We start from the raw sequence: 27,450 nt of genomic DNA, 5'->3' as shown, positions 1-27,450 counted from the left end.
GCCAAGCCAGGCATCATTCCTTGTCGCCATCCCTGCAAGACATCCCTGGCATTGCCCCTTGGACCTGAAGCAATAAAAAACCTGGTTCTGCCTTTTCTCTGCTCACTGGTAGCTTTGGGGACAAGGGTGCAAGGAATGGTGGGGAGGGCTGGGAAATACCGTGTGGTTTGTGACAAAGTGACGCCTCTGGGAGCCATAGAGACCAGCACCACACCTGGAAAAGGCACCTGGGCCCAGCAGCAAAGCCAGAAACACCAAAGGGGCAGGCACACATCACACTTTAAAAACTTTATTTATATAAAAAAATCATTTTGTTTTAAAAGCGTTACAAGAGTGTGCACAGGAATCAGACAAGGAACGGCTTGGCGCTTCCCCCTCCCCACCTACTTGGCCCCCCTCCCCACCAGGGCCAAGGAGGAGAGAAGGGGGACGCTGTCTTTTTGGTTCATTTGGAATCAAAAATTAAAAAAGGAATTAGTGTTTTACATATTTAAAGGAAAAGAGAAGAGTTAGACCCCAGAACAAAACCCAACCGAGCTGAGGTGGGGCTGGAAGCAGGGGCAGGCCCAGCAAGAGCTGGGGGGGAACTGGGGCAGAAGCAAGGCACCAAGCTCTGCCCCTGCCACCTCCCCATGCCCGGAGAGCCCACCCTGGGGGGAGCCCCGGGCTGGGAGGGCTCCTGCTCCAGTTTGCAGCCTCCTACCGAGGCTTCCAGTTGCACAGGGAGCCCCAGGGCCCCCCGAAAGATCACAGCACATGGATGTGCCCCAGCACCACAGCCAAGAGGAGGAGGAGCACATCCCAACTCTCCTGGCAGCCCAGGCCAGGATGCAGATGAGCACCCTGCACCCTCGCAGCGAGGGCAGGGGGGTTGGGTTCCCCCCAAAACAGGCTCCCAGCCCCACTGCAGACAGTAAGGCTCCCAGCGGGGAAGGGAAGAGCTGAGCCCTGCTGGAAGCCCAGGAAACTCCCCTTTCCCAGGGAAGCAGCCAGACAGTACGATTCAAAGAGCTATTTCACAGTGGCAAAAGAAAGGCACGTGTCAAGAGAAAGTCAGCGGGGCAGTGCCGCGGGATCCTGGCTCCAGGTGCCCGGCACAGCGCGCCCCGAGCCGCCCGCTCTCCCCAAAACCCTGCCGCATCTCCTCCCTCCACGGGGACCCTGGCCTGTGCCCCAGCACTGACCCCCCCCTCCCTCACAGAAGGATCCTCCTCACACAGGCAGTGGGTGCGAGCCAGGGCCTCATCCAGACCCCGCTGCAGGATCCAGAGCGGGATCCCCCTTCCCACGCCCCAAAAAGCCTCATCTAGAGCAAAGCAAGAGACGTTATTGCTGGTTTTCCTTCCCCTGGCCCCCATGCCTGCAGCTCCTGGACTCTGGTCCTGCAGCCCTCAGGGAGGAGGGATGCTCCTGTTGTCCCCACGGCCCTGGTTGAAGAGTCATCCTGCACGAAAAAATATATCCTATAGGCAACAAAACCAAACCAAAAACAAGGCGGCGGCGAGTGAGGTCCCAGTCCCTGTCCCTGCAAGACACCTCGGAGCAGGGGGAAGGCGTGGGAGAGAAGGCAGCTCCTAGTCAAGGCAGAGATCCCAGTCCTTGTGCAGCATCCACGCCGGCTGATCCGGCAGAGTCAGGCAGGAAGGTTTTACTCTCGGGAGGAAGGAGGTGGTGGAGGATGGGAGGAGGAGTTCTCAGTGGTGATGTCCCGGAACAGGGAGGTGCAGCGGCCCGGAAGAGACTGAGTGGCCCGGGCTGCCCTGGGGACCCGGCCCAGGCGTTTGGCTGGATGGTTGGCACAGAGAGTCCAGCAAAATTCCAACAATAAGATAAGGTAAAAGTCGGTCCATTCCACCATGAAGAGTTATATATTTATATATATATTATCAACCCAAACGGAGCAGAGGCAGGGAGGCCAGCTAGATCTTCTGCTGTGGGGAGAGAGAGAGAGAGAGAGGGATGGGTGTTAAGGCTGGAGCGGGAGTGGGGGTGGAGGCAGGATCACAGCAGCAGTGATTGCAGCAGCAGTGATTGGAGCAGGATTTGGCTGGCCAAGCAACCCCTAAGAGCACAGCAGGATCTGTCACCACAGTCAGATCGGGCAGGACACCGTGGGACATACCAACACGGGGGAGGGCACAGCAGCATCTTCCTCCTCCTCCGCCTCCTCTACCTCAGGCTGTGACTCCTGCCCCTCCTCCTGCTGCAGACACATGCGGTTAGTAGGGGCCATGGCACAGGGGGTGTTAGTTGTGGGAGCCCAGCTCTCCTCTCCTCTGCCAGACAGGACAGTGACGTGGCATTTCCTGCACCCATCCCACTCTTCCCGAGTTAAAGAGAGCTGCTCACCATCAAGGGCGCTGCCTTCACCGGCTCCATCTCTCCGAGGTCACCGGATCGGTCCAGTGTCCTGCTGTGGTCCCTCTCGTTGAGTGTGGAATAGTTGTCTGGAGCAGGAGAGGGGACAGGCAGTCAGTCAGTCATGTCACCTCCCTAGGGAGGCTGCACCACCCCTGCGGGAGATGTGAACTCCGCCCCGCTCCCCACATACTGAGGGGAAGTCCCTCTCCTACCTGGTCCCATGTTGCTCATCTGGATCTCCTCCCGGGAGGATTTCTTGTCTACAAGCATGGGAGAGCACATCAGGGACAGTTCCTGCAGCCAGGAGCCACAGAGAGCCCAGGGCCAGCTGCAGCTGCAGCTCTGTCACCCAAGGACACCTACAGTGCCAGCCCCAAGAAGCCATCTAAGGCCCAAACAGATGGCTCTAATGGCCAGGAATGCCACCCAAGGCCCATACTAACGGCCCTGTGCGAGCAGCTGTGGCTGCCAGGGAAGCCAAAGCTGAAGGGCAGGGAGGGGACAAACACCAGCTGCCCCGAGTACCCACGAGGCAGAGGGATGACGGCGGGCACAGGTGCTGAAGGCAAGCACATACCTGTTTTTTGGTTCCTGTCGATAAGAGGCAAGGTGCTGTCATCAAAGGAATTCCCTCCCTGGGTCCGAGAGGCATTGCTCAAGTTCACCTACAGCAAGACAGCGACCACTCAAACCCTGGGCCCAGAGGTTCCTTCCTCACCAGCACATCCCACCCCTCCAGAATCAGCACAAGCCCAGGAAGCCTCCCACAGCCTTTGAGTAAGGGGCCCAAACTGCACCCCCATCAGAATGGGAGGTGCCTGCCTGGACCAGGGCAGTGCCTGGCCCTCCAGCAGCAAGGGCAGGCCCTGCTTTTGGGAAGGAAACAGCCAGGGCAAACCCTGTTCAACACTGCCACAGCAGCACTTAAGAGTGACAAACTCCTGCCTCGTGCTCGTGTGGGACACAGGGCATGACGCTTTGCAGAGTGTATCTAGCAGAGACTTCCAGCTGGCCATTGGCAGAGAAAGAGCACAGTGCCACCAGAAAGGTGAAGAGCTGCAGGCCAGTACTGCCAAGCTCCAGGGACCGCCTTCCCCCTGCTGCAGGACCCCGCCTACTGCCCTGGCCACCGCAGGGCATCCCCACACCTGGAAATCTGACTTCTTCCAGCCTTCTTTCTCAAGGGGCTTCCGCAGCTCCTTATAGCCCCAGATTGTCTGCAAGACGAGGGCAGCTGCCCGGACTTCTCTCTCTGAGCGGTTCCTAGAAAGAGGCCAAGGGAGGGATGTTTGGAAATTGAGAGAAAGCGAAGCCCCTCTCCACCCCTGGCATCATCCTTTGAGCAGAGCCTACCCAGATTTATTGATCAGCACAAGCTTCTCGATTCCCTGTGTTTCCCGGAGCTTTTTGGCCGCCTCGAGGTTGTCTACGATCACTTCATTGATGGTGTTGAGGACTGACACCACTGTGTCCTCGGAGAAGTTTTTGGCAGGGGTCTGCTGGCCTCCAGGCAGGTTCTTCACTAGGTTGGGGATGGCATGTTTGCCTGGGAAGGATGAAGAGCTGGGCGTGAGCAAGCAGGGAACAGGACTGATGGGAAAGCCACTGGCAGTTGACTCGTTTTGCAGAGCTCAGCCCTCTCCGCCCTGGGTGAGGGCAGCAGACAGGGGCTGGGCTGACGCCGTGCCCGCTGCTTCCGCAGCGGGCAGGAGCAGGAGGAGGAAGCTCCTGCCTAGCCTGCACGGATAGCACGCCGTGCTCACCGATCAGCTCCTTGTTGCGCAGGTCCACGGCCAGGTTGCGCAGGGCCCCGGACGCCGCTTTCACCACGCGCTCGCTGTCGTGGCTCAGCAGGTCCGCGATGGCGGAGAGCCCCTTCTCCTGGCGCAGGGCTGAGCGGATGCACCGGCCGTACTGCGGGGAGGCACAGGGCCACCGTGTCACCCGGGGCTGGGGACACCCCCCGGGCGGTGCTCCCAGCTCCCCGGGCACTCACCGTCCAGCTGCCGGCACACAGGTTCTGGATGGCTCCTGCTGAAGCCTCCAGGATAGCTGGAGTCTTGCTTTCCTTCAGGAGGGAGATGTATATCCGCACCACTTCTGGCTGGAAGAGGAGCTCGTAGCCTGCCAGGAGGACAGGAAGGGTTTATCCAAGGGCTCTGCTAGCGTCTGCCTAATCCAAAGGGGCGCTGCTGGGCAGACGAAGCTGGAAGCTTCTACCCAGGCACCCGGGGGTGGGATCCTTGGCATCGAGAGGCAGCCCCAGAGTACCAGAAACCTCAGCCATTGCTTGGTCAGGGGCTGTGATTCACATGCAGTGAGACACTTGTCCCCAAAAGCTTCTGGGAATGACCCTTCCTCATTCTCATGGCTGGGGAACACTTTGAGGCAGAGATTTTAGGTTTAAATCATGCCTGTTCTTCATGCCCAGGAGTGAAGAGCAGGCGAGACTGAGACCACCACAGAGGGCTGTGTCACTGGGCTGCCCCTCAGCCTCTGGGGCAGCATTTGCCTCTGCAGCCTGTCCTGAAGCAGCGCTGACCTCATCCATGCACAAGATCCTCACAACTATTGGCAGAGCTCATGTTTTAACAGGCCCTTGGGCATTGCTGCTCCAAACCCAGCTTCTGCCCATTGGGCTCACTTCAATGGGAAACAGCTCCTCTCACTCCTCTCCCAGGCTGCTGTGGCAAAAGCAGCCCCCACACCCAAGCCCTGCATAATCACTCAAGGAGCATACCTTTGGCTGGAGTTGTTCTTTTGGGAAAATCCACCGTGTCGGCACCAGGGTCTTCTGGGAGCTTTTTACCTTCGAAGGGCAAGTGAAGAGGCGTGAGACTCCTCCTCTTCCCACCCACCTTGGCCCAACAGCTCTTTGGCACTCGCAGGAACAAGCCCAGAGGCGAGCTGAAGCCAAGCAACCAGCGTGTCACAGGAGGGGACACTGGGGGCATTAGCCACACCGCAGGCAGAATGTGCCCAGCTGGGGAGGGAGGGGCAAAGAGAGCTGGAGAAAGCACCCAATTAAACCATGGAAAAAGTACAAGAGCCCACTCACCTCTGGAGAACCACTCGTCTATTGGTGAGGCGGAGAGAAGGACAGGAGAGAGGGGAGGCAGGAGGAGAGAAGTGCCGACAGCGTCATGGGGCAAATCATTTGGCAAGAAAGCAAAGGGAAGGGGAAGGGGCGACACAGGAGAAAAGGGAAGGCGTGGAATTAGTGGACATGTACCCGTCACCATCCCGCCACCACAGACACCCACCACAGCTTGTATCAAACGCTTTGGGCAAGCCAAGCAACAGCTCCCAGAGCAAGGGAAGCAGGGATCACTGCACCTCCAGAGAAAGCTGCCCTTTCAGGCTTCACATGAGATGCCCGAGTAGGAGCACAAAGACCCCAAACCACCCTCAAGACCTGTCTCTGTTGCCCTCCCTCCCTTCCCTGCTGCTGGCGCACGAACCTTTGCCTTTCTTGGCCCCGAAGCAGCTGGCATTGTGGGGCCCGGTGTTGTTGGCGGGGACGAGGGGTGTCTCCTGGTAGCGCTCGGCGTGGGGGATCTCGCGGTGGACTTGGTAGGACAGGTTCCTCAGCAGGCACACGCAGTTCTCCACCAGCTGGGGAGAGAACCAGAGCGTCTGACTGAGAGACTGGGAGTAGCACTCCAGCCCAGCCTTCAGCATAAAGCCCAAGGAAAATTCAAGCCAAGACTTTATCCAGGTTGATTGGTAAGGCCTGAGCCAGCATTGTGGGGATGAGTGACACAGCCAGGCCCCTACTGGGGGGCCAACATTCCTGCCCCAAACTGCAGGCTGAGTGCCAGACACCTCCTGGTCCAACAGTGCCAGGTGCACCCCACGCAGGCTCTCCCTTTCCAAACACCCATCCCACTGTGGTACCTTGCTGTCCGAGTCCTTCTGTCCGATCTCGGACTGCACGATGTAGATGAGGGCGTCCACCAGCCCGTCACATTCCCGCAGCTTCCGACGGGCCTCGCTCCGCTCTGAGCTCACATTCCTGGCAGGCAGGAGAGAACCATCATGGGAGAGACAGCTGGGGGCAGGCGAGGGGCAGCCCACACCCGGCAGAGCCCAAGAGAGAAAACAGCTCCTGTAGCTCCCCTCACTGAGGCTAAACACCTCCAAACTCAAGGTCTGCACCACCAGCAACTGTCTTACGAGAGCAGCTGCTCCACGGTCCTCTGGAAGTGCCACGAACAGCCCAGAAGGAGTGTTGCAGCCCAAACCCAAGCCAGTGCTCTGCCAGATCCATACCTAAGGCAGCCAGCGGTGTTGGTGAGCACCGACTCCCACTCTATATGGCGGGGTTTGGAATCCTCGTTGGGCTCCCGCTCCCAGCCGGAGCGGGGAATGACCACCTCGTCGGTCAGGGCATGCAGCGCGTGATCCACGATGGCCATCTTGATGGAGTCATGCGAGGACAGGTTCCACAGCGTCCCTGCAACGCCGCAAGTGGCAGATGAGCGCTTGGACCCTGACCGCAGACCCCACACCCCAGGGGCTGGCCCGTCCTGCCCTCCCTGGAGCCGCTACCTGTGATGACCTCGGTGAGGTCCATGTCGTGGGCCTTGCGCAGCAGGCGCACCAGGGCGGGCACCCCGTCGCAGTTCTTGATGGCGATCTTGTTATCCTGGTCCTTGCCGAAGGAGATGTTCTTGAGGGCTCCGCAGGCGCCGTAGTGCACCTCCTTCTTGGGGTGATCCAGCAGCCCCACGAGCACGGGGATGCCCTTCAGCCGGCGCACCTCCGTCTTCACCTTGTCGTTGCGGTAGCACAGGTGCTGCAGGTAGGCGGCCGCGTTGGACTTGACGGCGTCCAGCCGGAAGCTCAGCATGGCTATGACCTCCGGCAGCTCCGGCTGGCGCCAGTTCCCCGGGGCCGGGCCGCCTTTCCGCAGGCTGTCCAGGCTGGCCAGGCTGCCCCGCTCGTGCTGGGCCAGCGGGGCCCAGTAGTACCGGTCGGGGGCCACTTCATCCACCAGCATGTCTTCGTAACTCCTAGGAGAGAGGGCAGAGGGCGTCTGAGCACGGTCCTGCACCTGGGGGAGGCAGTGCCCCTTCCAGCCCACCAGAAGGGATGGAGCTGGATCCTGGTCTCTGATCCCTGCTGAGGCAGAAGCCAGCCCTGGGGCACAAGCAAGAGCCAGCCCCACGGGCAAGGTGTGCTGCTGCCCTGGGGACAGGCCGAGGTGGGCACCAAGAGACACACAGGCTCCAGGGATCAACCTTGTGGCTCCCGGGACAGGCCTGGGGAAGAGCCATGGTTCCAGACCTCTACCCTGGCCAGAACAGCTCATCCGCAGACTGGCAGCACGGGGAGTGAGCCCAAACAAGCACACAGAAGTTTAAAGTGTAACTACTGTCCTGCATGCCCAAGTGACAATTCACACCCCCAGAACATACACCTCTTAAATCCCAGATTCTCCCATTTTTGCAGTCACTGACACTATAATCCATCCCCCCACCCAGGCAGAGGAATCCAGTGATTTCCAACAGAAAGGGATGGGAGGGGACAGTTCCCAGTCACCCTTGCTGTGCCAGGACACTGAGGACATTCAAACAAAACCCAAGGAGAGGCTTCTACCTCCACACCTGCCCCAGGGGCTGCTCAGCCACCTCCAGAGCACCTGGATCAGGCACAGGCAGCTCCTGCCCCTGAGTATCCTGACAAGGACGGTGGCAGGTCCTGCTGCTGCCACCACTTCCCTTCCTACAGCCTCTGGCACAGGACTTGCCCAAGCCACCAGCTTTAGAGCCACTTCCACAGCCACACAACCCCTGAGCGCTGTGTCACCGCCGTGGTGTGACGGCAGGCTGCCAGGCTGGCTTCCAGCAGATCCCAGTGGGGACATGCCCCATGCCCGGCTGCTCAGAGGAGCAGCAGCACGAGGCTGGAGCGAGACGCAGCCACCGACACTCGCCAACGTGGCTGGCAGCTGATCCCACTCCTGTGCCAAGATCTGCGCTCCCCAAAAGGGAGTTCCCATCCCACCGTGGTGCTAGATCCCACCTCCCGCGGTGCCAGATCCCCTCCAGGCAAGGTGGGGCTGGCAGGGAACAGGAAGGACCCCCTTCCCTCCTTCCCTGCAGAGAGGGAGCTCAGACAAGAGCCCCAGAGCAGAGGCCAGAGCTCTCTGCAGCCAATGGCAGCCAGCACGCATTGCGTCCCGCAGCTCGAGGTGCTCCTTTGACTCTGTGTGCCTGGCGAGCTGCCTCCCCGAAGGAAGTCGTTAACAGCCAGGCTGCTGCTCAAGACAAACATCTCAGAGGCGGGAGACGCTGCTCTCCCTGTTCCCATTCCTGTGAGCTGGGCAGCCAGTGTGGACGGTAACTGAGAAGGTGGGGGACAAGCCAAGTTCAACAGCGCCTGGATTCCACAGATTGCTGTGATCTTTATCGCTCTGCCCGGGGAGAGGGAGAGCTGGCTCAGGGGCCCACCAACCCATCTTTCACACCCTGAGCCATTCCTGCAGCCTCAACAGAGCTGATCTTCTCCCTCTACGTGACTCACATCCCCCACCCAGTCTCCCACCTGGCTGCAGCTCTTGCACTTGACTCCTGTAACCCCCTCCTCCAGGACATGGAGCAGCAGGAGCACAGACACCTTCCTGCGCAGCAGAGAGGGCTCACGGTGTCAAAGGCCACCCAGGACACGGCCCAAGGAACGTACACAAGCCAGAATATCTGTCTGGACACGCAGCCAGGGGTTGGACACTCCTGTGTAACCCCTTCTGCCCAAGATCCTCCCTGAGGGAGGTCTGATGGCCATGTGCTCAAAATTGCCAACGCTGGCCTGTCCGGGGTTGCCCAAGGAGGGAGAAGCCTGGAGCAGCCCTGCCTGCCCTCCTCCAGCCGACACAAACTGCACAAAGCGAGGAGGCCGAGCAAATCCATCTGGGTGAGCAACTGCCCCGACTGGTTCACCACAGCCCAGAAGCACTTGTGCTGGCACCAGCCACAAGGACAGACAAAGCTGCTCCTTCAGTCCCTCTGGCAGCCAAGAGCTACCATGGATTTACAGCATGCACCTGGATCGGACAGATCTCCACAGCAGCTGGCAAGAGCCTCCTTTCCCCCAGGTCTCTCCCTGTTGCCTCTGTTTTATGTCCCCGGAGCTTAGGGTGCCTGTGCTGAGCCTTACCTGTCCACTCTGGAGCACTCAGGAGGTGCTGACACACTCCCTTCCCTGCCTCCAGGACTCTGGCTCAGTCCCATGCTCGACTGCTACCTCACCATTCCCCAAGCCATCTCTCAGCACCTGCCAAAGCTCTGCTGACAGCCCAGCCAGGAGCAGAGCAGGAAGCGGCGCTTGTGCAGGGACAGCTGGCACAAGAGACCAACGGTCAGGAACCATGGCCTCGGGCAGGTGACGTCCTGAATGCCTGGCAGGGCAGGAAGGACCACCAGGACGCTGCTCTGGCCTCCAAGGGCAGCACAGCCCGGCAAGCTGGAGGAGCCACCAGACACACGAGGGGGAGAAGCTGCTGCTGCTGCCAAACAGGTTGTGCAGCTTCTCCCTCCCTGCCCTGCAGCAGGGTCGGGCTGTGCAGGAACGCTCCTGGGACACTGTGGGGCCGAGCCCTGCTCACCCCAGCCTGGACCAAGCTCCCCTTCCCGAGGCTGCTCTTGGCTCAGGGAGAGCACAATCGCGGCACCGCAGCTGCTCCTGACACACAACCCACACAAGCACTGCTGCCAGAGGGGTGTGCCACACCAGGACACACACAGCCCTGGTGGCACAGAGGGAAGGGCCTGGAGCTACATCCAGCTGCCCACTGGAACTCCTGGCTGCAGGACGACCGGCTCAATTAGCACCCAGGTTTAACCACCAATTAAGCAGACAATTAGAAGCGGATGCAAGTCTTCTCCTGTGTGAGCTGCGCGTGACTCAGCTCACGGTGTTGCGTCCACGGTGCTCCTTCCTCCAAGGACGGTAAGGTTCAAGGGACCCCAGAGCACCCCAGAGCCTCCTGCCACATACCTGAGCCGCCGCCGAGCATCAGATGGGGTCCCCGCCCTCCTGGCCGTGCCATAGTCAGACATGAGCCCGTAGTCCACATCTTCAAAGCCCACACTGCGCTGGTCATCCTCCAGGCCATAGGGCTCGGGGTGGAAATGGTTGAGGTCCATGTTGCTGCCCCCAACACGCACCTGGGGCTGGGGGCCGTAGATGTCCTGGCGGCTGGGGGCCCGGTAGGTGTCCATGGAGGGGCGGTAGCGCTCGTCGATGCGGGTGACGCGGGACAGGCTGCCGTAGCTGTGGTCGCTGCCCGGGTACCCGTCCTCGTAGGGGCGGCCGTAGCCGTCGGGGTAGTGGTAGTTGCGAGGGAGGGTGGCCGTGCCAGCCTGGCCCAGGTAGCTGCCGGGGCCCCCGTTGCCGTTCTTGCGGAAGTTCCTGTCCATGGTCTGGACGTAGTTGCTGGTGACGGGGGACGTTTCCAAAGGCAGCCCGTCAGGCCCCATCGGCACCTGCTGCACCGTCCGCGTGGTCACAGTCTTCACCACTTTCTTCACCTGCAAGGGGTGACACACGTGCAGGGCACGCTCACGTCAGGAAACCCACCACGTCCCCCGGATTCCCCTTCCAGCCCAGCACTTTACCTCAGGAACATTTCACCCCCTGTTTCAGGTCAAGGCAGAGCACCCAGCCACCAGGGTCCCCCACCGTGCCCTGTCCCTCCGTGGTGTCCCCAGGCCCATACCGTGGTCTCTGTACGCCGAGTTGTCCCATCATCTGATGTCTCCACAGACACGACTGACATGGCCCCTTCCGGGTCCTCCTCCATGGTGTACGTCTCCTCCACGATCTGGCCCGGGTCCTGCATCCTGGGGATTGTGCTGTACAAGAGGTGGCTGTGGTCCTGAGGGGAGAAAGCGACAGGCAGTCAAGGCCCAGTCACCGATCTGTGCCTTCCAGGTGTCAGCTGGGCGAGAGATCTTTCTCCACAGGGAGCCCTGAGATCTTTTGGAAGAAAGCACCTTTAAGTCAGGGTGGCCACAGGAGGAGCCCAAATCACCCTCTCCCAGTTGGAATGGGGACACTGGGGCACACTGTCCTACACCCTCCCACAGGAAGCAGGCTGCCCACAGCCAGAGGGCTGAGCTCCCCCTACCTGTGGCCCGTTGAGCTTCAGATCTGAATATTTCTGCCTTTCCAGGTCAGCATCGCCCAGGAAACGTCCGTTCTGAAACACAGCAGGGCAGCAGGCCTGTTACTACACCCATCTCCCCACGTACCCATCCTCACACCCCTGCAGGGCCCTGAGCAGCCCGTCTCATGCACCTGACACAGACACCCACCACACACCCCACGGGAGCCCCCAGAGGAAGACACTCCTCAGGGGCCTGTGCCACGCGCAGCAAATCTCCTCCAGGTCAGCCTGAGCAAGTGTCGCAGCAGACACCCCGACATCCCAGCTCTCCTGCATGCTCCTGATGGAATGGCCGTGACCCTTCCCTGCTCCCCGGCAGGGCCCTGGACACCTTTCCACATCTCCTGGTGCAGGAGCCACCAGTGACCCCAGAGGTCCCCCCGGGCCCGAGAGAACCGCGCGGTGGCCGATCGCAGAGAGCTGCTGTTTGACACTTGAACTCTTCCTCTGTCCACCCTGCCCTGCTCCACAGGTCCCTCCTGGCACCAGCACCTTCCACAGCTGGAAAGGCACCTGGCTCCTGCACGCCACCACGCACCAGCCCTCCGAGCACCCCTCTCCAAGACCGAGCCTGAGAAGGTGAGGAGACGCCTCGAGCCAAGGCAAATGAAACCACATTCACAGCCCTGTAGAGATCTCTCCCAGCCCTGGTTTGGCCATGTGGGGACAGACAGACTCCAGGGATTTGCCCTTTGTCACGCAGAGGGAGACACACACACCCCAGCCTCAGCGTTCCAGCTGCCCTCCAAACAGCTGAGCAGGATGGGGAGCAGAGGTGCCCTGGGACCGAGCAGAGCCAACCTCTAACCTTCCCAAAACCAGAGCGCAGCCAACCTGGCGGCAAGACCCTCCAGGCTGGCACCTCCTCTCCTGAAGCCTCCGTCTGCCAAAGGAGGTCCGCGCACCCCCGGACCAACTCCAGCGCACCAGTGCCACAAGAACAGCCGGGCCCTCCTCCACCTCCCGTGTCCGAGGAGGGCTGAGGGGAGGCAGCTCCGGGGGCTCCAGGAGCCTGTGCACGCCCCTCTGCCGAGGGGGTGTTTTACCTGGTGCCGCCGGGTGAGCGTGCCGTTGGCCAAGCCCGGGCCGGCGTCCTGTGGGGAGACCCGGACTCGCTCCAGCTGGGCTGAGACATGGCGCCGTTCCTCCTCCAGGGCCCGGGTCAGCTTCTCGAACTGTGCCTCCTGCTCCTTGACAGAGGCAAGGATGCTGGCGGTCGACTCCACTTCCGAGTCGTCCATGGGTGACGGGTGCCCAGGGTGGGCAGGGCGGGGGGCACGGGGAGGCACAAGCAGAGGCGGCTTGGTGTCAAGGTGAGGGTGGGAAAAATGACCCGGAAGGGCAGGAGCCCCTCGTTTCACTGCACATGATTTTGGGGGAGGAAAGGAGGAGAGAAGAGCGGTCAGAAGAGACTGATTTCATTAAGACAGATTTTTAGAACAGGGGAAAAAAAAAAAAAAAAAAAATCTTATGGCATTAACACCCGCTCCCACCCATCACCAGAGAGCTGGCAAGAGGGTCCTGGAGCAGGACTCAGATGCAAACTGTCCCAGCATTAAAGCTTTGAAAACTGGCACTGTGGGGACAGAAGGTCCCCCCCAGCACAGCAAACAGCTGGGGCTGAGCCAGGTCCAGAAGAGTTGCTGTGGGCTGAGGGAAAAACCTCATGGGCAAGGAAAAGCTGCGGGCAGACAGTGCAGGAGGGGAGGGCATGTCCCTGAGGTGGGGCAGGGGACACTCCTGAAGAACGAGAAGTGACCCACATCCTACTGCTTTCTCCAGGAAAAGGCGGAGGGAGTGGGCCACGTCACCTATCTGCTCCCGCCTCCCTGGTACAGTAAGAGATGAGGAGACAGCCCTGGCTCCACACCTCCTTCCTAGCCAGGAAAGAGGATGGAATGTGATGGGATCCCCATAAAGAGGATCGCACAAGCCCCTTCGCTGCCAAAACTGACCACCCTCCGGGTATTCACCAGGGCTCTCCTTCCGGGGATCCTCAGCCCACAGACCTGGGGACGGGCTTTGGCCTGGACCCCTCCAACACCCCCGCCCAAGGGAAAACAGCAAGCGAGTCACAATCAACATTTTGGTACAGAAAGGCGATATTCTTCCATACAGACCTGTCAGAGGAGGAAGCTCAGGTTTGATTGGCAAAGGCACGGGACAGCCAGGTCTAGACGCAGAGAGTCATGGGAGAAACAGCCCAGCCACCACAGTGAGGAAGCAGGAGGGAAGAGAGCTGCAGGGACAGCGGGAGCAGGTCAAAATCACACACAAGAACCCCTAAACAGGAGGTAGGGAAAGCACGGAACTGGGAAACAGGCGCCTCTCTCCCACCCCCTCCCCTCTGAGGGATGGGTCTGGAAGGGCCGGTGGGGTGGAAAACGCGGCGCCGCTCCCACAGCAGCCCCCCGGCTCCACAGAGACTCCAGCACCCCTGACTGTTCCCACCGACGGGAGAAACAGCAGAGGCGGAGAGGAGCGGCCAGGGCTCAGCCCTCCACTCCTCCCGCGCAGCCCAGCCGAGTCCCTGCAAGCCCGAGAGGTTTTCTCAAAGCTGTGCAGTCATGGCAGGCATGTGGGGACTCGCTCGAGCCGGGCAGGCAGCACAGAGGCTGCTTTCCCACGGTCTCCAACAGCGGCTCTGCCCACTCCACTCCCCGGTGCCACCGCCCCAGAGGGCCGATAAGGACGACCTGGGGCTGACAGCTCCTTGCTCCCAGCACCTCCTGCAGCCCCTCCAGACCCCACCTGCATGGTGCACAGCAGCTCAGTGAAGTCTCCTGATCTGTCAAAGCCCTCCCCACTCCTCCTGTGGCTCTGCTCCCCAAAGCCTCCCTCGGGTACGGGCGCGCCAGCCACGGTGGCACGGCTGCAGCAGAGCCCAGCCATGCAGGGTGGGTGTTTTTCCAAGTGCTTTGGAGGGCGCCCACAGCGCGTTCCACCATCTGGTCACTGCCACTCTCATCTGCCTTCATCAGTGAAAAAATCCAGTTGCCCTACTCGTGCCCACATGGTGCCCAGCAGGACAAGGAGCCGTGGCACACCCAGCCCAGCTGCACAGCCCGGGACGAACGCAGCCCACCATCACCTGGAGCCCAAGCAAGCTTTTGGAGGCTCCCAGACATGACTCCTGCCTCCATGCATGCAGCTTTTCACCACTCCCACCTTGCAACAGGTACTCCCTGAGGCTTTTCCAACAGATTGGCTCCCCGAGCCTTGTATGGAAATGCAGGGATGGCTCTGACCCTTGCTGCTCACCTGCCCTGAGGATTTTCAGGATTCTCCAAAGGAGAGGCTGGGTGCCTCCCAGAACAGTGCTGACACATCCCAACTCTCATCCCTGAGTAACACTCCCTATCTCTGGTGGGCTACCACCCACTTTAAGCAGGGACACAGATCCTCAGCCTTTCCGAGGGCTCCCTGATGGAAGAGCAGGTCCTTGCCACATCCCAGTGTTGTCCAGCAGGACACAGAGCAGTCCTACCACCAGGGATACCCTATGCAACACAGCATCCAAAATCCCAGCCAGCAGTCTCCCCAGCTTGTTGGGATTTGTTTCCAGAATGGTATTTCAGCAAACCCTTTAAAAGAAGGGAACAGCACCCTGTGGAGAAGTGGTCCTCTGCAACATGGCCTTGTGCAAGCCTGGCTGGCCCTCAACTGTCCCGATGCAGGAGAGGCAGATTTTTAGGGCACAGGAGGGCAGAGACAGCTCCCTGAGCCCAAGGAGGGACTTGGCTGGTCTGCTCTCACGAAGAGGATCATGCCTGCAGCAAGTGTAGACTAGCAGGGTCTGGCTCTGTGGGAAGCATGGACAGGAGAGACAGGAGCCCCAGAAGATCCCCTTGGTCTCACATGGCTGCCAGGCAGGGCCCACACAGCCCACAGGGACAGCCCAGCCCCAAATTCCCACCTCTGCTCTTTCCCTGGGAATGGGGCTGGGAAACATGGACACTAACAATGAAAATTGCAGGACTGTTAGGGCCCCAGATAAGGGGCCTGAGCAGCTGTGAGGCTGTTTCCTTCCCGTCCCTTCCACAGGGAGTAAACACAACAGCAGGGGAAGGAACAGGACAGGTCCCGCACCCTCCGGCTCCAGTGGATGTTCAAGGAGGGGCCACCTGAGGGTCTCCCAGCAGGATGAGGCCATGTTAAGCAGAGAGACTCAGTGCTGGGGGGCTGCACTGCCTAGACAGTTGTCACTCCTGCCCTGAGCACTGGACATAGCTCCGTGATGTGCAAGAAGTGCCAGGAGAACAGGGTCTCTCCCAGTTTTCCTCCAGCACCAGGACAGACAAGCTCCCTCCACCCTCGTTCCAGCCATTGTCTTCATTGATCTGGGATTAAAGACATAATTACAGAGAGGCAGTGCCAGGTCCAGGGAGGTCAGCAAGAGCTGTCCCTGCAGACACAGCCAGCACCATCCCAGCTGGAGCACGGCCATTCCCTGGGTTTGGCACACAAACCCCAACTTGGCCCTACACCCCCAGCTGTGAGGAACCTGCCCCACATTCAGGGAGAGGACCCTTGACACATCCCAATGCCATCTGGGGCACTCAGTGGCCATCTCTGGAACGAGACAGGGATGGCAGGACGGGGAAAGCCTCAGCTATGCATCCTGCTCCTCCAGCCAGTGAGCTACTCGTGACAGCGCAAAGCCAAGTACACAGAAACCCGCAAGGGTGAAATTCCAGGGATCGCTTTGCGCCCATTCCCCGCCTCTTTCCCCCCAGCCTCTGAAGATCCAACTACAGAGCATTCTTCCAGAGCCAGACCCTGACCAGCTCTGAGGATGGCTCATGAAAGCCTTTTCATCATGAGAGAGGCACTTGCTGACACACCCGTTACTTAAAAACCCCAGCAAGCCAAAAATATTTCAGCTGGCTCAGTTCAGGGCAAACCAAAGAGCCTAAGGACAAAGCACACCCTGAGCAGCTTCACCCCAGGGGCAGAATCCTCTCTGTCGCCCCAGCAATCAGTACCAGGGCACTCCGGGAAACAATGCAGTGACCCAAGAAGTTTCACACCTAATTCCCCCTGGCCTTATCTCCCAACTTCCTGGCACCAACCCCACCCTGTGCTGTGCCCACAGGTCCCAAAGCCAAAGGGGGTCCACTGGAGGGATGTCACAGAGCCTCGGGAGCAGAGCCCACTCGCTGGCCAGGAGGCAGCTGCCAGCCCACCTGTGTGCATGGAGCTTCCCCACTACGATCTCCCCATCTGGATAAAGGCCTGGACACAGCTGGACAGGCACCCCAAACCCTGAGCCCTCCGCAGCTCTCCTGCTGAAGCCAGTGTGACATGGCAGGTTCTTCCAAAACCTCTCACCCCAGCTTCTCCAGCAGAACTGCCTTCCCACAGAAAAAATCCTTTGCCTGGAAAAATAAATTTCCAGGGCCAAACCACAGACATACCCACCTGGAGGTCACCTGCACCCTCCTCTGCCAGAAGATGGAGTCCAGGCCTTGAAGGCTCCTGACCAGGAGTGTTTTCCTGGAGTCTGCCACAGAAAGATTAACCCCAGGGCCCAGACCAAGCCAGCAGGTGGGGAATTGTACTCCACAGGCCAGGGAAAATGGACAAGATCCGGCAGATAAGACCCGGGCTGGAGGCTTGACAGGCAGCACCGCTGCAGCACAGGGAATCTCTGGCACAGTCCTCTACGTGGATTCTTCCAACAACCTGCTCCAGCCCTGCTCCATGCCCCGACTCCCTAGAGAGCTGTCACCCAAAGGTCTTGGGATCCCTGGGGCTAAGGCTGCTGCCTCAGCACAGAACACTTTGGGCAAAGTTCAACCCAAGCACCTACAAAGTCAGAATCTCCTCTGCCACATCATCCCTGCCCCAGCACCCTGCTAAGGGACACACCAGGTGCTCATTGCCATCATCCTGCTGCCACCAGGGAGAGGGAAGAGAACTGCATCAGCTCTCTCTGCCACCTCCCAGCCCTTCACACAGCTTCACTGCTTGTTTGTGACCACCGGACACCTGTCCAGCACATGACAAGGCCTGTCACCATGGCCAGACACCCCTGGCAGCCCCCCACACCATGAAGCACGAGGAAAGCCCTTCTCCAGCTCCATCAGAGCCAGGACAGACACAGCCCCTCATCCAGGCTGGTTGATCCCCTGTGGGGCTCCTGGGCCAGAGCCACCTGCCATGCTGACAAAGAAGGAGGCGCTTCCTGAGGAATTCTTCAACACAGTCCCCAACTCCACTCCAATAACTGGCCTTTTTCGCTCAGCCCGAGGGCTTGAGGAGAGCCAGCTGGCTGCCCGCTCTCTGAAAGCTCCCAGTACCAGACCCTATCCTTGAGAGAGAGAGCAACAAATTCTCCTGGTTCCAGCTGCCTATCATGATGCACTTAAGAAAAACAGAAACTCCATCAATAATTCAAGCCTGCAATTGTCCGAGTGCTCGCAGAGCACTTGCTCTGCACAGGCTCACAGCCCTGCTAATTCACCACAGGCTTCTGGTCAGTCTCAATTACCTAAAAAATAAATGAGCCCGTATCCTTGGCATCTTTCCCCATGCCAAGCACAGGGTCCAGACTCACACACCAACCCTTAGACCTCAGCCTGGTTGAAGCAGCAGGGCATGGGAGGGGAGACCATGGGCCCAGGCTCACCTGCTCCCGTGTCCAGCTCAGAGCACCCATGGCCCTTAGACCATGGGAGGAAGACGGAGAGCTGACGGAGAGCAGTAGATCCCATATCCCTGTGCAGGTGAAGGAGAGTTTTGGCTGTTTCTCTCCCAACCCCAGTGGCAGGAAGGTGCCCACAGCCATCACCTCAGAGCAGCCCATCCTTGAGGGACTCCTGCCCAGTCTGACACATCTTTACTGCCGGGTTGTGCGAGGCCCCTTGCTCCCACTCCCCAGCCTACCCTGGCCTTGCCAGACCCTACACCAGGGGAGAGGTTTCACCACCCCCTGCCCTGGGCTCCAGCTGCTTCCCAGGAGGGCTCTTCCTGCTGGCAGGTCACAGAGAACAGTGGACTTTGGGCAGGCTGGCAGGTGGCCAGGAAAGGGCTGCTCCGGCAGCAGGTCGGACACCGCCTTGGGCGCCCGCCTGCTCCGGCCCAGCCCCACCTTCCCTGGGGGGAGCCGTGCCCCGGGTGCCGGTCAGGGTAAGAGCCCAGAGGGTGAACACCCAGGAGCGGCGCCACGGGCAGGGACAGGCAGGGAGCTGTTCCTCCTCCGCCCTTCACACCCAACTGGTTGAACTGGCAGTGGGATCGCCACCTGACCTACCTCACCTGCCACCCCCAGTGCCAGGGATGATGGCCACATAGCCGGGATGGGTTGGAAAAGCCTCCCTTGGGAGAGGGGAGTCACCTGGAGATGCAAGCCAGGCGCAGATCGCACCTTATAAGGCAGCGGGCCGACAGCCAGGGAGCAGGATGAGGAGGGAGCGATAAGGGCAGGGTGGGGCTGGAGGGGAGGAAGCAGGAGGAAGCCAGAGCGTGGTTCCCCCAGCTAAGGCAGGGGGCTGAGAACGTAGATAGAGATCGGGTCTGCAGGACGGGTCTGGACACAGCGGACGGTTGTGAAACACGGGCAATCCCCTGGGGAAGGGATCTGTCCCTGGCTGCGCTGAGGTCACCCTGGCCGATGCCACCCCAGCAGGGCGAAGAGTGAGGCAGCTGAGCACGGAGCAGTGCACGGCCGGCTGTGAAGAGCTGGGATTGTTACTGCCGGCTGTGGAGAGCTGGGATTGTTCTGCTGGAATGCCAGCAATCCTGCGGCAGGGCAGCTGTCCTCCCAGGCACTCCGGAGGCCACTCACTGCTCTCCGAGCACAGCCAGGACGCAGCGCGCTGGGAGCTCCTTCCTCCAGGAGAGTCGGGAGGCTGCCGACCCTCTGCTTCGGTTGGATGAAGCACCACGGCGAGAGGAAGGGAGATGAGCTTTCCTTGGCATTTACAGGGAGGAGAGGGCCTTGGCTGCAGGAGGGCAGCCAAGCCGCTGGGCTCCAGGCAGAGACTCTGTCCACCCACAGCCCGCAAGCAGGACGGCCACAGGCCTGGAGCCTTCCTGCCAGCAACATCCTGCTGCATCCCACTGCCCACGGATACCTCAGCTGCCCTGCTGCCACGGGGCGCTGCTGCGAGGGTCCCCACCCTGGGGACAGTAGCAAGCAAGGTCCCTGCCACGCCTCTGCACCAGCCAGTCCCAAGCATCACACCCCCAGGCCCAGGAGATTCACATGTCGAGAGCCCTGCAGCAGCACAAAGGCAGCTCTCTCCTCGCTGTGGGAATTCGCAGCTGAGCGCTCGGCAGGGACAAAGGGATTTCACAGGCACATCCCCAGCCGGCGGCCGGCCTCCCTCCCCCCGGCGTCCCCGCTTCCTGTCACAGTAGCACCAGACCTCGGGGGCGCAGCAGCAAACAAACACCCAGCGCCGGATTCTGGGAATGGGGCCAGAGCATTCCTGGGGCAGGCCACGCTCCGGCTCCTGCTTCACCCCAGCGGCTCCCGGGCAGGGGGAGGCAGCAGCCCCCCGGCTCTGCCACTGCGGCCCGAGGGGAGCAGGTGGGATTGCAGGGCAGCCCCCTGCTCCACCCAAGGAACGGTGGCCACCTCGAAGGGGGACACGAGCTGTCCCCACGGCCACAAGGCTCAGTGGACGCTGGCGCTGGGCTGAAGGTCAACACGGCCCCCCCGCGCTCCAGCCACGCCAATGTCCCTGCCCTTCACCCGTCCCCCCCACCCTCTGCCAGGCTCAATTTTCCCATTCAGCTGCCTCTCTCCCGCAGGGAAAACAAACACACCAGAGATAAGGGCCATACTGGCAGAGTCCAGGGAGCAAAGTCCTCTTCAGTGAGACCGGAGGCTGCCGAGAGCACGGCAGATGGAAGAAACTGCTCTCTCTGGCTCCCCATCCCAGGGCACATGAGCTACTCCAGAGCTCACAAGTGCTGCTGGCTGTGCCCAAGCAGCGAGGCCACAGTCTGGTGGCCAGAATTCCCAGCAGGATTAGGGGCAGCCTCCCTTCATCAGGCCACGGGCACAAGCACCTGCAGCTATCTGTGCCAGCCCAGCACCCGGACACACGGATCTGGGACCCTTCCAGGGCAAAGAGCCCTTGCCACAGCCCTCTTCCCAAGGAAGCCACTTGAGATCATTTCCTGTCCTGCACCTGCGGCCCCAGGAACCGGTCCTGGCTTCCAGGCCCTGCTCCAACCAGTGGACAAAGGAGCAGGGCCTGGAAGCACAGGGGAATCTCACTGGCACCAGGACAGCCCAGGACATGCACCATTGGGGGCAGCCAGCGCTATCTGCCTTTCCAGCAAGAGCAAGTCACTAAGGAACCGCGACCAGGAGTGGGGAGAAGGGCAGGAGACAGGGCCCCCCAGCCCTCCTAGAAACCCCACATGGGGTCCTTCCCCATCCAAAGGGTACCTGGGCACCCCTGAGGCAGACAGGGCACCCTTCTCTCTTCCAGAGGAGACACCCACCCCTCCCTACACTGAGCAAACAGGTGAAGCAGCATTTGGTGAGGGAGTGGCCAGGAGGGAATTGCCGAGATTAAGCCGAGCCGGCCTGAGGGAGCGGCCCTGGAGGAGTGGGACCCCCTGCTCCCCCCCTCGCTCCAGCCAGCCTGGACTCCCCGAGCAGGTAGGGCGGCCACGGGCTGAGTCAGAGCACAAACCACACGGGGCTGGGCTGAAAGCCCCGGCTCCACTCGCACGGCATGACCTCATCAGGTGCCCGGCTCTCTAATTGCACGCGTGCGTTTGCTGGAGATGGCTCTGAGGGCCCTGCCAAGAACAGTAATGAATGGGTGAAGGAAAGCCACCGGAGGAGCACCAGGCAGGAGCCAGGGAGTGAATCACGGCTGGAGGTGGGGAAAGGGGGTGCTGCAGCAGGGTGACAGCAAATCCCCCGGAGTGCTCCAAGGCCCCACAAGGTGCACGCACAGGCTGGCAGGAGCCAGCGCTCACACAGAGCAGCAAGGGACAAACAGGACAGTGGGCCAAGCAGGACTCCATCCTACCCCAGCCCCCTGCCCTAACTGTTTGCACCCCCAACTCTCTCACTGAGAAGCACCTTCCCAGGCTCCTGTGCGAGCCGAAGGGAAGGAAACCTGCGCTTCCTGGTCAGATGGGAGATGACATCGTGGCTTCCCTTTCCTGCAAGTTTCTAAACACGACGTCCTGCCAAGGGCCACTCCCCACTGCCCCTGGCCTGCATGCAGACTATCTGGAACCAGGCTGGGAATGCCAGGCATGGGCACCACCATTGGCCCAGCTTCGGCTGGCTGTGCCAGCCAGGGGGTCAGCATGGCCCACCCAGGAGACCAGAAGCCTGGCCTTCCAGCTTGCTGGAAGTGGTCTGCCTCCAGGGAACACATCCAAGGGTTCCTTACCCACAGTGCTATCACATTCCTGTCCAGGGCTGGGAGCATCCTATGAGGATAGAGTGAAGATGCTGTTTTCCAACCCCATGAGGCTCTGACTGTGCCTGCCATGCTCCAGAGGTGGGCTGGTTACCTGCAGAACTATGGCAGCACCAACACCATAAGCCCAGCACAAGCACCTAAGCCCAGCACCTAAGCCAGTTCTCCAGCCTCCCTCACACGCATCTCCTTGTCTGCACAACTCCTTCAAAGCTCTGTGACACTGTGGGGCTGCCAGGGCTCCTGAAGGCACAGCAGGGCACCCCTGGGAAGCCAATCATGAGTCCCCTCAGAGCTCTCATTGCTGCCAGAGCTTTGCTCCACAGGCCTATCCACCCGCCCTTCACAGGGTGGCTCCTCTTGCTCCCAGAAGGAGAACGGAGAAGGGAAGCGAGCGGTTTTCCAACACAGCCAGCTGCTGGAGAGAGACCCTGGGCAGAGAGCAGGGGAGAGCAGGTGGCTCTGCCACACCGTGTTCTGGAGCTAAAAGCAGGCAAAAGAGAGAAGAGAGAGCAAGGATGGCACAAAGCCAACCTGGAGAAGGCAGGCTCCCCACATCAGGGAGGATTTCTTCCAGAAACAACCTGGGCTTTCCACCTCCTCCCCCTCAGACCCCAGCGAGCAGGAGGGGGACATCTCTCCCCCTGGAGCGAGCCGGCCTGCCCGAAGCCAAGCCAAGCATGGCAAGCAGCAGCCCTGCATGCAGCAACACGCTCACAGGAATGTGTTACTCCACTGGGCAAGGGGCCTGCCAGCAGCATGCAAACAGCCCCAGTGACCCACCCTTCCAGGTCGGAAAAACTCGTCTTTGCAGTTCCACACTCCCTCCCACCCACAGCAGATACCCACACGCAGCCCAGCGCCACCGCCTCCCCTTTCTGACTGGGCCAGGACCGGGGCTGGGAGCACCAGGAAGCAGCTGAGTGAGAGAGCCAGGGGCTCTTCTCGGAACAGACCGGCCCCAGCGCCACACGAGATGGGGGTGAGAGGAAAACGTATCGCCTGGGGACAGCGAGACGCCTTCCTCCTTCTGGACAGGGTGGGAACCAGTTCCCCACATTCATCCAGTCCAAGGCCATCCAGCTCACACACGGGGCCACCTTGCTCCCTCCCCCAGGTAACTGCTCTCCTATGCAGGAGGTGCTTTCACCGTTGCAAAAGCTGAGACGAGGGGAGAAGAGAGAGCTGCCCTGCCACTGCCCACTCCTGCATGCTCCGGCTGCTTCCTGCCCACGCCTGGTGCCCATAGCCCAGCCCTTGGGGACCGAGCAGTGGCAGGGACAGCTCAGGTGTGCCCAGGAGGGCCAGTGAACTTTGAGCAGCATTTGCTGTGACCAGGGCCAACGCCCAGAGGAACAGGAGCAGTCAGGGCCAGGACAGAGGTATGGAAACAGCTCCTGCCCCCACACACACACACGAGCCCAGCACACTGCTGCCACCAACCCCAGCCCACCCAGGGGCATCTCATACAAGCCCTGGAGCTGCAGATGTTTCCAGAGCACCACCACAGGCTATACGAGAGCTCTTCACAGGGCTTGGCCCCTACCCCAATTTACCTGGACCCTCCCCCATTTGTGCCGGAAAGCCAGGCACACCCGGAAAAGCGCCCCACCAAGACTGGCACCGCAGCAGAAATTCCCCGTCCCATCAGCACAAATACCTGGGCACAGACCTGCTGAAATCAAGCATGGGGTAAGCCTGGCTCAGGTCCTCAGGCCTGTACTGGCACAAGCATTCTTGCAGTGGGTAAGAGTGCTGCAGTGCAACGTCACCACGGACCTGCAGCGTGAGGTTAGGGACACTGGCACAAGTTCCTGGGCACCCACCACTCCTGTCAGCACCCCCTGGCAGGGAAGCACATCTCCCTCAAGGCAGCAGGAGCCGGCCTGGAGGGCTGGGCAGCAGGGAGGAGCAGTCGTTCCCACCTCAGTCGAAGGTCCGTAGATGTCCTGCTGCTAACCTCTGACCAGCAGCTGCTCCAGGCTGGGAAGAGCAGACGAAAGCAGAAGTGACAGGCACCCTGGTTAAGGGTTGGCACATCCTGGCACCTTGCGCTCCTTAGTCACTGGTTTGTCCCCACACCCAGCAGAGCCACCTCATCTCACCCCTCCTTGCACAGGCCACCACAAGGAAGCAGCATTCCTCACAGGGAAAAGTTGCTTCCCCCAGAGGCAAAGAGAAACAGAAGGATCACACATGCTGGCAACCACTGCCACCCCAAAGCCCCCAAAAAGGGCTGAGGGCACACTAACCCAGAGGTCAGGCCCCGCATGCAGGAGTCACCGGACAGGGCAGAGGGACAGGCACTCCTGTGCCAAACCAACACCAGCAGCCTTCCTGGAGGGAAGGAAGGCAGCCTAGCAAAAAGCACAAGACAGGCAGGAGCTGGACATACTCATCAGCCTGCTGCTGGGGGTTTCCAGCACAAGAACTGGCTCTAAGAAACCATTTCCTCCCCCAAACAGCCTGCCTCCTCAGATGATATAAAGCAAAAAGAAGGCTGTGGCCACCTCAGAGAACTCGAGGACTTTGGTCGAGAGCCCGTAAATCCAACCCTTTTCCGACATCCTAGTGCTGAGGCACATTCCTGAACTCCGTGCCAGAGGACAACCTCCTCCGCTGGCCAAGCCCTGTGTCACACACAGGAGTGCCTGAATTGCCCAGGTTCGGGTTTTGTCATCACATCCAGGCAACACCTGTCGTCTCCTATTGACCCAAACCAGCTCCGGGCTCCACTTCTCTCTGTCAGCGAGGCAGGGATGGGACACAGCCACGGTGCTGCAGAGACGTGGGTGTTCAGAGCCAGGAGAGCTCTGTACTTCCCCGGAGACAGCATCACCACAGTCTTGGGAAAGGGCTCTGTCCTTGCCAGCAGTAAATGAGAGACAGTTATGAGGGGTTGTTGGGAAGAGAAACCGAGAGCTTTACCCAGCACTCTCCCCCTAAGGCCACAGACGCTGGTAAACTATTTTGAGACGCCAACAGCCTTCCAGGCACGATCCAAGCCACGCTATTATTTTCTGAATGTCCTAAAGCCACCTCCATTGCAGATACAATGGGCCAAGGTCTTATCTCCGTGCCAGAGGCTGGAGGAGGGAAGAAATGAGAGGCAATCCAGGCACAAACACCGGCTCCGCGGTCTGGGCTGGACCATTCATCTGACTCCCAGCCCATCTTTAGGGAAAGGATGGCCTCAAGGGCTCCTCAACCACAACGATCAGGCCCTGACCTCCGCGTCGGAAGGGAGGAGGCTCACCCCTCTGCGGCAGCCCAGGCAAGCACAGCACGCTCCACTGAGCGAGCGCTTTCATCCTCCCACCGCTTCCAGGAAGGTTCCGCGCGAGATTCCAGCAACGCTGCACACGGCAAAGGACAGCCGACTGCACACTCAAGAGTCCGGCCAAACTCAGCCAAGTGGAAGAGCAGATCCCCAAAAACTGCTTTTTTTGCTGTTGACAGAGCATGACCAAACACCAGCAGGTAAAGAACCTGCCTCAAGAAAGCCCTGGGAGCAGGATGGAGCAGACAAGGTAAACCTGGGGAAGATGACTAACAATTTTCCTGCCTAGGCTCTTCCCAGTGACCCGGTGGACACTGCCCTGCTCCACTGGCAGGAGCCCCAGCAGAGGCAGGAGCCTAGGAGCCACCAGCCACCCTCTGACACCACCTTGCCACATCCAGGAGAGAGGGAACAAAGTTGGCAACTTCAAACACAAGCCGGGAGCGTGGCTTACAGGATTGCAGGCACACCTGCAAAGCTGAGGACAAGCTCAGTTCTCCACACCAAAGGCCTGGAAAGTCAAGTCCAAAAGCATCTGTGCAGCGCAGGGAGGGCATCAGTGAAACCACAGGTAGCTGCAGCTCAATACCGTCACAAGGATCCATGCTCCCAGATGCTCCTCTCTGGCTCACTGGGAGCTGGGCAGAAGCCTGAGTGCCACAACCCTGGGAGAGGAGCCTCCAGCTCCTGCTGGTCACACGACAGCCTAGGCCCCCTCTGAGCCCCACTGTCACTGGCTCTCTGGAAGGGCAAGGGCACCAAGCCCTTGGAGAGAGAGGGAGCCACTCAGGAGGTCCACCCCTCTCTCCAACAATCAGAGGAAGCTTTGTTGTCCAGGCTCCCTCGCCCAAAGCCCAGGGCCATAACGGAGGTGCCCCACCTCCTTTCTGCCAGCCCGCGGGTGCCTCGCAGATGCCAACAGCCCTCATGACTGAGAGGCACCCAAAACTTTCTCACACCAAGCTACGTCTCCTCTCTGGTCTCCTCTCTGCAATGCTCCGAGGTGCAGGGGGAAGCGATGCCGGGGGAAGGTCACCGGAGAAGGGGGAAGGCAGCCGGGCTGTCGCTAAATGACAGTGCGGCCAAAGGAGACTCAGAAGGAACCGGCGGCTGAGCAGACCCCCAAGGCCGGCTCTGGCACCGTCCTGCCTCCTCGGGAAGCGTTTCGGTGTCGCCTGTGAGCCGGGGAGGACGGGCCTGTCGGGCTGTTTTGAAGCTCAGAGCGATTCCATTAGGAGGAGCCGCAGCCCCACCCGCACACTTGACCCCCCCGGGCACACCGGCCCCTTCCCCGCCAGAACAAAGGCGCAGGCGAACGACACACCGGGCGACGAGCCCCTGCGCAGACCGGCACAGCCGAACCGGGGGCCGGACGCAGAGCCGGGGAGCCGGGCCGTGCCTCGGCCGAGACCCCGCGGAGGGACCCGGCCCCGATCCCCGCCCGAGGGGGCCCGCCGGTGCCGGCCGCGGGAAGCTGGCACACGGGCCGCCTTTGTTCCGGGCAGGGCGAGCGGCGGCGGCCCCGGGCGGGGAGCGGGGCTGCCGCCCAGCCCAGCCGCCTTTGTGTCGCTCCCCGCGGGCTCCCGGGCGCCGCCAGCGCCCCCGCCAGGGCCGGGCCCCGCCGCCCCGCCGGTCCCGCGGGGCGCGGCCGCGCCTGGCACGGAACTCCCGGGCAGGACGGGGCTCCCGGGGCCCGGTACCGACCGGCGCCGGCAGGAGAGCTCGGCCAAGCCCCGATCCGGCCCGGCCGGGCGAGGACCGGCCCGGCTCGCCCCGCCGCCGCCGCGGGGGCGTGCGGCGCCCGGCAGGCGCCGGCCCGCACCGGCTCCGCTCCCTCCCCTCTGCCCCCTGAGCGGCGGCGCGGACGCCGCGATCGGGACTCACCGTGGCCGGGCTCCTCGGCGGACGGGCGAGGGGGGGCGGTCCCGCCCCGCGGCGGCGGCACGGCCGCCTGGCCCGCTCCGCTCCGCGGGTCCCGCCGCGGCGGAGAGGCGAGAGGAGAGGCGGGCGCCCGGTGCGGCGGCGGCGCGGGTCGGGCCGGGTCCCGCCGGGCGGCGCGGGGCGGTGTGTGCGGAGCGCGGGGTCGCTGGAGTCCCGCCGTGCGCCCGCGCCGCTCCCGCACCTAAAATGGAAGTTGGTCCGGCGGGCGGGGCGGGGCGGGCGCGGGGCCGCCCCCGGCGTCAGCAGCCGCGACAAGGACGGGCGGGGCCGGGGCGGGGCCGGGGCGGCTGTCCCGG

The 27,450-nt window shown here is 61.2% G+C and overlaps 1 protein-coding gene across 7 annotated transcripts; it reads right to left on the bottom strand.

Annotated features, from left to right (window-relative positions):
• Nucleotides 1–314: 314 nt before the first annotated feature.
• CTNND1 (catenin delta 1) lies at nt 315–27,184 on the bottom strand. Of its 7 annotated transcripts, XM_040066751.1 has the most exons (21): nt 27,098–27,184; nt 13,651–13,769; nt 12,577–12,890; nt 11,492–11,563; nt 11,081–11,239; nt 10,360–10,892; nt 6,913–7,376; nt 6,634–6,817; nt 6,259–6,376; nt 5,823–5,976; nt 5,420–5,437; nt 5,102–5,170; nt 4,358–4,485; nt 4,125–4,275; nt 3,715–3,907; nt 3,510–3,624; nt 2,939–3,026; nt 2,574–2,621; nt 2,350–2,447; nt 2,123–2,203; nt 315–1,928 (listed from the first exon to the last, which is right to left on the bottom strand). In XM_040066751.1, exons 3-21 carry the CDS (start codon nt 12,769–12,771, stop codon nt 1,920–1,922), a joined length of 2,877 nt encoding a protein of 958 aa, XP_039922685.1. In that variant the 5' UTR covers nt 12,772–12,890; nt 13,651–13,769; nt 27,098–27,184; the 3' UTR covers nt 315–1,919. The 7 variants fall into 7 exon arrangements, with proteins under 7 accessions (XP_039922685.1, XP_039922688.1, XP_039922689.1 ...); XM_040066754.1 differs by lacking the exon at nt 2,123–2,203 and having other exon boundaries at nt 315–1,931; XM_040066755.1 differs by lacking the exon at nt 2,123–2,203.
• Between the last annotated feature and the right edge of the window lie 266 nt (nt 27,185–27,450).

The sequence above is a fragment of the Hirundo rustica genome, chromosome 6 (genome assembly GCF_015227805.2).
Source record: "Hirundo rustica isolate bHirRus1 chromosome 6, bHirRus1.pri.v3, whole genome shotgun sequence".
Lineage (NCBI taxonomy): Eukaryota > Metazoa > Chordata > Aves > Passeriformes > Hirundinidae > Hirundo > Hirundo rustica.
Note: the sequence above shows the minus strand (reverse complement) of the source record. Positions and strands in the feature narration are given on the sequence as shown.

What these genes read in the sequence shown, in the direction of transcription:
- CTNND1 (XM_040066748.2), bottom strand. Translation starts at nt 12,771, where the DNA reads ATGGACGACTCGGAAGTGGAGTCGACCGCCAGCATCCTTGCCTCTGTC. An exon ending in AAGAACAACTCCAGCCAAAG is followed by an intron (nt 4,486 to 5,101) that starts GTATGCTCCTTG and finishes TCCTCCTGGCAG; the next exon opens with GCTACGAGCTCCTCTTCCAG. An exon ending in GCGCAACAAGGAGCTGATCG is followed by an intron (nt 3,908 to 4,124) that starts GTGAGCACGGCG and finishes CATCCTTCCCAG; the next exon opens with GCAAACATGCCATCCCCAAC.